Here is a 10,416-nt window from a genome sequence, read left to right on the forward strand (position 1 = left end):
CCGGCACGCGGGTTGACCTTGGCCGGGCCGGGGGCTGCGCCGGGCCCTGCGCACACGGGAGCCGCCCACTTCCCTCGCACCGGGGCTCCCCGCCAGCCGAGATCTCCCGAGCCTCCCTGCCAGCTCTGAAGGTGCTCCCCGCTGCCCCGCATCCCGCCGCCCTGGTGGCGGGGCTGCTGGCCGGGGCAATGCGCTGAGCCCGGCGGGTCCGCTGTGCGTGGTGCTCGGCCACGGTGTGGGAGCACTGCCTGCGGGAGCAGAGCCTGCACTGCACCCTGTGCAGAGGGCAGCCCTGCTGCGCTGCGGGGTGTGCCGGTGCCCTGGAGGAACGTTTCAGCCCCGGAAGAATGAGGCTTGCCGGCAGGAGTAGCGCTGCACTGTGTGCTTCAAACACAAGTGGGCACTTGGGTTTGGCCAACCCGACCCAAGAGACCACGGACAGAGCTTCAGAGGTTAAATCAGCGTGCTGTAAATTGAGGAACAGAGTTAGGGAATAAACAGTCCCAGTAAATTCCTTGTGATCCCAAGTGATGGAAAAGCAGAGTGCGCACTGTGAGTCACAGCATGAGGAGCGGTGTCTCAAAGCAGTGGGGCTGCAGGCAGAGCAGGAGCAGTGCGGTGCTGCGGTGAGTGCCGCCGGTCCTGGCGGTGAGGGGTGCTGGGTGCGGAGGTGGGTGTGTGGGTGGCTGTTGCACCAAAACTCACCTTGGATGCCACTCTGCCTGAACTGTACACGTCTTTAGGCGCTTTTCTCCCAGATAACAGTGATAAGGCAGAAGGTAATGGCCTTAAGTTGCACTAGGGGAGGTTCAGGATGGATGCTAGGAACAATTTCTTCTCCCAGAGAGCGGTCAGGCACTGGCACTGCTGCCCAGGGAGTGGTGGGGACACTGTCCCTGGAAGTGTTCCAGACTGTGGAGATGTGGCACTGAGGGATGTGGGCACGGTGGGGGTAGGCTGGGGTTGGACTTGATCTTGGGAGATCTTTTCCAACCTTAATAATTCTATGATACTATGATAGCTGTTGAAGGAGCAATCTTTTAACTTAATAATAGCTCTGTTAATTTGTCTTCCATCACCAAAGAGCTTGGCCACAGCTGTGCAATTTCGGTTTTTGTAGTTCTGCTCTCAGCCCATGGCCGGCTGCTGTCACAGACTGCTTGTGGATGAGTTGTTCTGACGCTGCCAATGCCAGCAGCAGAGCCTGGGCTGGTGTCTCGGGTCCCAGGGTGACAGGGCAGATGCCAACCCTCTGCCCACAGTCCCCTGGATCCTCTGGTGTGGAAAGAGCTGCAAGCAAAAAGATTTTTGATATCATTTATTTTCTGCCTCTCAGTGTTAGTGGGCTGGCTGTCAGTGTGGGTGACAATCTCTGTGGGCATCCAGGGACTTCCCAAGAGATAAGTAACTGTTCTAGTCTTGGTTGGTCCCTGTCTGCAAAAGCTTGCAGCGCTGGGACTCTGAGTTGTCCCTGTGGTGGCTGAGCCTCTGCTCAAATGTCTCCCATTCCTGCTGGCATCATCCTTTAATGACAAGATCAGATCAACTCAAAACTTTCAGACTGTCTTCTTCCCTCTGTTCACTTGCTCAAGTGGCTTAAATTCCTTGTGCCTCCCAAGTATTTATCTACCATTCTGAAACTTGAGATGTTCTATAGAGAAGTATGTTCATTAAGTCATTCTAAGTGCACGTTTCATCTTTGCATATCCATTTTATGTATGGTTGCAATCAAAGATTCTCCCCAAAGCTAAGGGAGCTGCAGATAATAGCAGTGTGTGCTGTTATGGTTTCAGGACCCCAGCTTGGTGGCAATGGAGACCGTCTCTTCTTCTCCGTCACCCTTCCCTGACAGCTCCCCCTCCATGCCCCCTGGGAATGCCACAGCCCACGACCACTACTCTGGCCTCCAGAAGAGCCTGCATGTCCTCTCCATGGTGGTGTACAGCATTGCCTGTGTGCTGGGGGTAACAGGGAACGGCCTCGTCATTTGGATTGCAGGCTTCAAGATGAAGAAGACAGTGAACTCAGTGTGGTTCCTCAACCTGGCCATCGCTGACTTCATCTTCACCTTTTTCCTGCCCCTCAGCATCGCCTACACCGCTCTGGACTTCCACTGGCCCTTTGGGAAGCTGCTGTGCAAGCTGAACAGCACCATCGCCTTCCTCAACATGTTCGCCAGCGTCTTCCTCCTGATGGTCATCAGCGTGGACCGCTGCGTGGCCGTGGCCTTCCCCGTGTGGTCCCACAACCGCAGGAGTCCAGAGCTGGCGGCCAGGGTCGCGCTGGGGACGTGGGGCATGGCTGTCCTGCTCAGCTCCCCGTACCTCATTTTTCGTGACACCGCGGTCAGTTCCCGTAACATCACCAGCTGCTATAACAACTTTGCGCTGTCTGATGACTACTCGGCCGAGGAGACACGGAGGCTGTGGAGGATGCGGCACAAAGCAATGATCATAACACGGTTCTTATGTGGGTTCCTCATCCCCTTCACAGTGATTCTCATCTGCTACAGCGTTGTTGCTGTCAAGCTGAAAAGAAGGCAACTAGCCAGCTCTGCAAAGCCGTACAGAATTATCATTGCTGTCACAGTCTCGTTCTTCCTCTGTTATTTCCCCTATCATGTCTTCTCCTTGCTAGAAATATCTCAAAACTCTTCCAGTCATGAGATGAAAATGGCCCTCTACATAGGAATCCCCCTGGTTTCCAGCCTTGCTTTCTTCAACAGCTGTATAAATCCCATCCTTTACGTCTTTGTGGGGCCAGATTTCAAGGAGAAGTTTTGCCAATCCATCTTGTCGACCTTTGAAGGGGCATTCAGTGAGGAGTCAATGCTGGGCAGCCTGAGCAGCAGGAGGAAGTCCAGGTCTGCCTCAGAAGCAGAAGTCCCAAGGCTCTGACTGGGCATGGTTCATCATGGGCACCACTACAGGGCAGTTTTCTCTCTCTGTTTTTCTTTCTTCTTCTCTCTTCTTCTCTTTTTTTTCTGCTGATTTGTCACAACATCCCATTTTTAGCAGGCAACCCTTTGTAAACTGAGTCTGTGACTTTCCTGACAGGATTCCCTTTATTTTCCCTTCTCTCCAGTGTCCTTCAGCCATGAGAAGCAGCCTCTGAGCTCAGTGGAGTCACCTTGTAGGTACCCGAGTCTGCATCACTACTGGGTTCACCCTCAGGGCATTCCTAAATGGCAAGTTAGCTGCTGAGAGGATGTGTTCTCTGCACTTGCTAGGCTTTCCTGGTAGCCAGTCTTTGCTGGGATGCAAAAATTCTGGGGTTCCACCAGGGGGCAAAATTGGATGCAGGTGTGCTGGCAGCAGGCGCAGCTGGCACTTCAGCTGGCTAAGGGGATGGAGGGAAGAGCTGCTTCATAAATTCCTTATAATTAAATCAGTAATAAAATACATCTTTTCCTGTGCATCATACCAGTCTGGCACATGGGCTGCTGAATTTTAAGTAGAAGATGATTAAATTAAAAAAAAAAGCAGCATGAACATGCAGTGGGATCTGTCTGGAGGCACTTTTGCAAATGCAGCTTTTAAAGAAACAGGATTATATGAGGTGGTTATGTGTATTTTGGTAGGGTCTGGGCTAGCTTCGTCCTTTCCCTCCCGAGACAAGTTGTTGGTTGTGTCCCACTTACTCAGATTTGGTGTTCAGCATAACTGTTCCTGAGCAATGCTACTCCATGTTTGTGTTTGACCTGCTTCTGGCCCTTGTATAGCTAAAAAGTCTCATTTTGTACTCCATTAAACTTATTTAAAACATACCCAGCCTACTGTGCTGCCTGTGTGATCCATTCAAAATGTGAATGCTCATGTTTGCTAACAAAGCAACTAGATAAGAAGATTCAATGATTTGGAAATTGCTCCCAGTAACTCTCCCCTGTCTGACATAGGCAGCACTCAGCCTGCGTGACGAGGTTTGTCTAAAACCCAGCAAGGCAGAGAAGGAAGAGCAAATTTAGAATTGGGTTTGCCCAGATTTCACTTTTGCAAAGTGCTTGGGATGAAGATGGTGGTGTTATTCCCCTGGGTTTGATCGGCCTCTGAACAGCTTCAATGATTATGGCATAAAACGTCGGTCAGGTAGAAGGGAAGGTTCCCATCCCAACACGGGGCAGCTGTGTGAGCAGGTGCTGGTATCACACCTCCTTCCCCTGCCTGTAACATGACACAAACTACCACTGTCCCATTTATGCTGCTAGGAAGCAGCCTCTCAGCTGCTCGTGGAACCTCATTGCTTCAATGGCTGGAAAATCTGTCTGAATCCCAGCCTGAATGTATGAATGTGCACGTCTCTCATTTCTTTGTGGATGACAGCACTGAGTGAGATCTGTCACTTGAACATGTTAAGGATTAATTACAGGTCTGTTGGGTCACACAATATTAAATGAAGGTTGTGATCCTACAGGCATCCATGTACTTAACCTTAAATTCATGCGTAATCCCACTGAGATCAGGGAATGTAGCAAGACCATCCATATGTCAAGCATGAGTGAACAGAAAGATTTACCCTTTACCACAAATTGCTGCCTGTCATCCAGATAAAGCTGCAATGTTTGCTATGCAGTGCAATGCTGGGGCTGTTTACTTGCTCCTGGTGGCAAATGACAGCATTGATTGCAGTGTCAAGGTTGTGCAGACCAGTGTTTGCTCTTTCTGGTTTTCTTAATCTGTTTGCAGAGCCCACATTATTCCCTGTGACAAGCATCTCTGAGATTGCTGGACCAAAGCCTTGGCCTCCCATTGTGCCTCTCTCATCATCCCAGAACCCTTGAACTTGGAGCGTCACAGTTTGGGATAAGAAAGGATGTAATTTTCTGGGCCATTTGGGCATACCAGATGGGTACAGGGTTCTGATGTCAGTGAAGCAGAGAGTCTGGATGGTACAAGGAATTGCTGCTCAAATACCAGGAGAGCAACCTACAGAGCACCACCTTCTCCTTGGCATCCCAGCCAAGCACAGCGTGCCATTAGCACAGCAGCTTTAGCAAATCCCATTTAACCTGCAACTAAATTGTCCTAATGCCCCTCCCAGAAGTGGCCTCCTCTTTAAGTGGCACATTATTATGGTTAAGCAAAATAGTGCTCCTTCACAGAACTCTCTCCTTGCATGATGGGAAAGGGACTTAGAGAGTTTCAAACAGCTGTTCCTGAGAACACCTGTCAAAATACTGTTGAGGAAAAAATGGGAAAGGGAATGTTTTATCGACAGTAACCTCATGGCCATTGCTGTGTTGCAGGATGGTCACAGAAATAGTTCTGTCATCCTGGGTCTGATCCCAAGCCTTTATGCAAAGCTGACACCAGGTGTGGTTAGGCTGCCCGGGGACTGGTTCCAAGATAAATCTCTCATATTGAATTTGCTTGTGTTCAGGCTATTCAATTATTACAACAATAATTAAGCTAGTCCCTCATTGCTAACTAGAAGGCAGGCTATTCATTCTCTCTGATATTCATATTTGCCATCTCTGTAAATAAAAAAGCTTGAATAAAGAAAAAAATCCAAGACAAGCAAACAATCCTAAGGGGTCAAGCAGCATTTTTGGCAGCTGTGCCCCCCTCTGACGCAGCTTTCCTCTCAAGGCTCTCTCAGATGTGATCAGTTGCGTGGTGCTGGGCTTCAAGAACAGCCTGAACCCCTGGTATTTGCAGTTGTTGAGAAAGGCACAGGTCGGCTGTCCTGCTGGCCTCTGCCTGATTGGCCCTGCGGAGGGGCGGCTCTGTGGGCAGACTGACAGCTCCATTCCTACAAATAGGATTGGGATGGACAGAGCCACTTGGGGCATGCTGGGTTCAGTTGTGTGTGAAGAAAGCTGAGAGCAAGCAAGTTTTGGTAGCTGGGGTGTTTGGTATGGAGTAGCAGGGCAGTAGCGGATGAGGTCATTAATGCTTTGGAGGTGGGTGAGGTGAACGTGGTATCACCAAAACATCTTGGTGACAGAGCTCAGAAAGGCTTGGCAGGTGATTCGGGCTAGAGGCTTTGTCATGGCAGAAAGCCCAAAGCCTGTGCCTTCTGAGTGCACCCTGCACTGTTCAGAGCTGTCCTCAAAGGAAGGGAGAAAGGGAAGGAGGTACCCTGCTACCTGGTGCAGGTGGGGGGAATTATGTCATGGGGCTAGTGCAGGAGAGTGAAAATAGAATGGGCAAAATCCCAAACAACATGACTGTGACCCACCCTAATTCAATCCAAGGCTAAGTGGTACCAGGTCAGTGGTCCATTTCTGGTTGGATGAGGGTCTACCAGGATGGTATGGTGTTCTTTAGCACAAGACAAAGTAAGTGTGGTATTTTCATTATGCTGGGGCACCACCATAGTATAGCTGGATTTTGTGACACAGCAGCTTCTGTAAGGAAGACAGGATCCTAGACAAGGATTTAACGAAGATCTCAAGCAGTTAAAGCCTGGGGGACTTGCAGCATGTAGTCCTTGATAGCAGTGGATTGTTGCCATGCCTGGCAGTTCTATGTTTTTCTAGCAAGCATTTTAAGTCAGAATTTCAACTTGAGCTGGGCTGCTTTGCTTTGGAGGAGAGAATATAGCAGGTGACTCAGGAGGTGGGGAGAAGCTGCAGAGCTATCAGGGACAAACCAACCAAGCAGCATTTCAAGAAGAGGTTGTACTCTATCCTTGGAACCTGGAGGAGAGCATGGAAATAAAAAACTGAGCTCAGAACAGTTAAGAGGAAAGAGGGAGGGAAGAACAGGAGCTGAGACAGCCTTAAAAGTACCAGCAGCGGATGGTGGGTGCAGATGGATGGAAAGTGATTCAGCAGGGGAGGAAGTTCTCAGTAGATGCTCCTAAATGAAACAATAAAAGCCTATGAGAAGCCTGCTAGTTCTTTTGCATTTCTTCTGGTGAAATCTTCCTGGTGAGTAAAACTTTTAAAGTGTCTCACTCCTGAACCTGGGGAATGGGCTTGTTAGATAAGGTCAAGCTAAAGGCAATGTATAGAGGTCCATCACTTCTTGGCATTGCAGCTGGGTAAGGATCCCAACCTGCACAGGTATTTGTGCATTATTGCTGCTCTGGGCTCAGCCCTGTTCTGCACCAAGCTGGGAGGAGATCAGAGTGCCCCTGCAGGTTGCTCTTTGGCACTTCTCCTAGTTTCTGCCTAGCTGCTTTGGGCAGAGATGGAAGTCAGCAGTCTCTTTACCTTCCCCTCTCTTTCTCCCCTTCCCCCATATTTGTGTATGTGAAGCACAGGATCTTCTCTCTACTGAGCTCTGCTTTCATTAGCAAGCCCACTGTACAGTGACCCGTGCCTAATTCAAACCTTTCCTGAATATTCACTAAGAGCCTGCGCAGGGCACGATGCATCCCCACTTCCTCTGTGTAGAGGAGCTGTAGCTTTGTGCAGTAATGCAGTAAATGCCAAGTCAAACTAGGACCTACTGGGTAGGACAGTGAAACAGAGTGTTTGGCACTGTGTAGCTGTTCAACTTCCCTAAAATGACACCACTTCATTGTTCAGTGGCTTTTGTTTAAGGGAGAATTAAAGGGCAAACCACATCTGTTATGTTTTGACTGAGTTATGACTGTTACACAAACTTTACAGGACGCTGCTGCATGCAATCACAGCAAGCAAAGACAATATGCAAACAAAGCAGAAGATGCTACTTCTGGTTCTCGTTCCAGGACAGCGTTTGCTCAAATCCTCTCCCTTTCATCCAGCTTGAGACATTTTTCTGTGCAGTGACCTGTTAAACACTGGCTATTCCAACAAGTCTGTTGTTTCTTTGTTTGAAGGCTGACAGGAGATAACTCCATGCCTGTGCTGAAGGCTGATGTGGCAGATCTGTTAATCATTTCAGACTGACCTGGAACTTGCAGTACTGTTAGAAATGGGAAACAAACTAACCTGTGTTTTTTTTTATATATATATATCTATTTTCCCTAAGTAGATATATTCATGACTTAGGAGGGATGTTACTATAATAGAATTAATTGGTGCCTGTTTCCTGCAGACAGCCAAGCCACAGTTAGGCATTAATATTTGATTAAACAAAAGGAGAGTGCTGTCTATTTAGCCCTTCATGTAGATAAGATGCCTGCTCTGCTCTGGGGCCTTTCTTAAGGCACTTTAGTTCTCAGAAGTGAGGAATGCTATTTTCCAGATCACTTCCAAGCACAGGGGATATTCAGAAATCTATTTATAGCTACTTTGAGCTCTGCCTCTAGCTGGGCAGTATCCAAGTTGGTGTCTTCTAGAAACCAGACACGCTCACTCCCGAGGCAGGGATTGGAGGTGGCAGCCTTGAGGCTGTGCTGAGCGTGGAGGTTCCTACATGCTGCAGGGCACCCCAGCAGGCTCTGGAAGAATACATGGGCAGAAGATTTCTTCAAGGTGCCTTGTAAGACTACTGGGAGAGACAAAACACATTCACAGGGCTGTGTCAGGATGAAAGCAAAATGTTTCTTTTGTGTGTCAAGCTCAATAACTTTTGCCAACAAACAGATTGACAGGAGATTTTTAATGTCCACCTTAATTAAAAAAAAAAAAATACAAAGCAACAACAAACAATACAAAACAGCAACCTGGCAGAGCAGTGATGGATGGAGCTTAGGAGACAGGATGACACAAGCGTTTGTTGTCTCTCAGGTGATGGATGCAGGCTGTCGTCCTGCCAAGTGCTGGATGAGCAGTGCCCTTCACCTTGGCTGGACTAACTGTAGGCTTTTTTAATTTATGCATTACGGCATACTTCTTCCTGACAGAATTGCATCTGGATTAAGAACAACAGATTTCCCTGAGCTGCTCCAGTCACTCGTAACAATTTTTCAGAATTCCTTAGATGACTGCTAATTGGATCATTGTAAATGAAATAAAAACCAGGTGTTCGTTTTGGGAAAGCAATCTGTTAAACTCTCAGTACTTGAATAACATATTGTAATATCAACAAATCCCTCTTCCCTTGGGACCGGAGGCTTCCATTTGTATTCCTCTGACCAGGAAAACAGAGGCAGGAAAGAAACTGATTTTCTTTGAGAAAACGCAGACAGTTGCCCAAGAAAAAGGAGAAGATGACATTTTTTTTTTTTTAAGTTCCTGGTCCTGTGGTTTACTTGTGTAGGCATCAGGAATTTGGAGCAGCACAAATTGAGCAGTCAGCAAATTCTGTGTGCCCTGAGGGTATTGAAAAATGCCTCTGAGGAAGGCTGCTGATTGCGCTGTGGGTCAGCGCTTCAACATGTGTTGTTTCTGGCTGCTCTGCCATCAGCCTGTAGTGAAACCCTGTGATGAGGACTGACACTAAGAAATCTCTGCTGCTCTGTGAGGAGGCTGACAAAAGGCTCAGAGCTGCCTTCCCTGCAAAACAAAAAGGAATCTACAAAGGTCGAGGAACCTGAATCAACAGTGGGAGCAGCAGCCTGTAAACAGAGGAACACAGACTGGAAATGGTGGGGGTGGTGAGGAGGCAATGGGACCCATTTTATCACACTTTCCAACCTGAGATCCTGCAGACATGCATGGAATAGCTGCAGCATTGCCTCTCTGAGGACACAAACAGGTCTCATGCATTTCAGACAGATGTCTCTCCTCTGTGAGAAGTGCTGCATCTGGAGTGCTCAGCATCTGGCTGCTGATTCAGGTTCAACTGCTCTCCTTCCCTGCTCTGACTGCTGGCAGCGGAGACAACTGTTGAAGCGCGTATTGTGAGCTATGGGCAAGCATGTGAATGCTTAAAGTAAAAATACAGCTCACAGTGGCAGTTTCACTGTAAGAAGTTTCAAAGTACAAAATCCAAAGTTGTCTTTGTGCATTGGGTGAGCAGTATGGGCAGCTTTTTTGTGTCTTTCATGGCACACAGGTCTCTGCTCGGGTGCTCCAGGCCTTGTTCAATGCACTCTGTATGTTGCAGCCCAGAAATAGTTATTTTGTGAGAAGGTGCAGTTAAAAGTACCTGATCTGTACCTGTACTCCAAAGATTAGAACTTTGATCCATATATCACAAAATGCTTATCTTGGGTACCCTGAAAAGCATGATTTAAACCAGCTTTTGGCCACTGTGCTAGCAGAAAAAGGTTTGGGAACAGTAAAGTGATCAGTGCCTGTGCGTTTGCTTTGGTGGGCACTGGCAGGAGCTTTACCCTCCTGAATTTATGCAGGATAACAAAACCTAGCACTGTGCAGTGTACTTCACAGTACACTCAGATACACTGATACAGCTTGGATTTTGTGAGGGGACTTATACAACCCTGATGGATACCACTGCCACACCCGTGACATCCGAGCGGGGAAAACGTGAAACGATGTGTTAACAGCACGCTCCTCAAATCCGCCCTCCTCGGCAGTGCCCCAACATCTCCCCCACCACCTCAGGGGGGAAAATGGCGCCGGCGGAGACGCCCCTCAAAGCGGCGCGAGGCCTCGGCGGGAAGGGCTGTGGGGGTGCAGGGCGTGGCCTCACTCCC

The 10,416-nt window shown here is 48.6% G+C and overlaps 2 protein-coding genes across 4 annotated transcripts in view; both read left to right on the top strand.

Moving 5' to 3' along the window:
- The first annotated feature begins 6 nt into the window (after positions 1-6).
- Positions 7-9,318, top strand: LOC104913409 (chemokine-like receptor 1). 3 transcript variants are annotated; one of them, XR_002120058.2, is made up of 3 exons: positions 7-626; positions 1,794-6,871; positions 9,047-9,318. XR_002120058.2 is itself a non-coding variant. In XM_010719560.3 (2 exons), exons 1-2 carry the CDS (start codon positions 531-533, stop codon positions 2,895-2,897), a joined length of 1,200 nt encoding a protein of 399 aa, XP_010717862.1. In that variant the 5' UTR covers positions 7-530; the 3' UTR covers positions 2,898-8,506. The 3 variants fall into 3 exon arrangements, 1 of the variants encoding a protein (XP_010717862.1); XR_002120057.2 differs by lacking the exon at positions 9,047-9,318 and adding an exon at positions 7,559-8,506; XM_010719560.3 differs by lacking the exon at positions 9,047-9,318 and having other exon boundaries at positions 1,794-8,506.
- Positions 9,319-10,332: 1,014 nt separating this feature from the next.
- Positions 10,333-10,416, top strand: part of SMCR8 (SMCR8-C9orf72 complex subunit) — a 9,641-nt gene continuing 9,557 nt past the window's right edge. Inside the window, exon 1 of the mRNA XM_010719823.1 lies at positions 10,333-10,362. Coding sequence (XP_010718125.1) covers positions 10,333-10,362 — 30 coding nt within the window. The remainder of the gene's footprint in view (positions 10,363-10,416) is intronic.

The sequence above is a fragment of the Meleagris gallopavo genome, chromosome 16 (genome assembly GCF_000146605.3).
Source record: "Meleagris gallopavo isolate NT-WF06-2002-E0010 breed Aviagen turkey brand Nicholas breeding stock chromosome 16, Turkey_5.1, whole genome shotgun sequence".
Classification (NCBI taxonomy): Eukaryota; Metazoa; Chordata; class Aves; order Galliformes; family Phasianidae; genus Meleagris; species Meleagris gallopavo.

Excerpts from the sequence above, each read along its gene's own strand:
- LOC104913409 (XM_010719560.3), top strand. The coding sequence starts at position 531 with ATGGAAAAGCAGAGTGCGCACTGTGAGTCACAGCATGAGGAGCGGTGT. Across the intron at positions 627-1,793 it reads AGGAGCAGTGCGGTGCTGCG|GACCCCAGCTTGGTGGCAAT; the intron begins GTGAGTGCCGCC and ends TTATGGTTTCAG.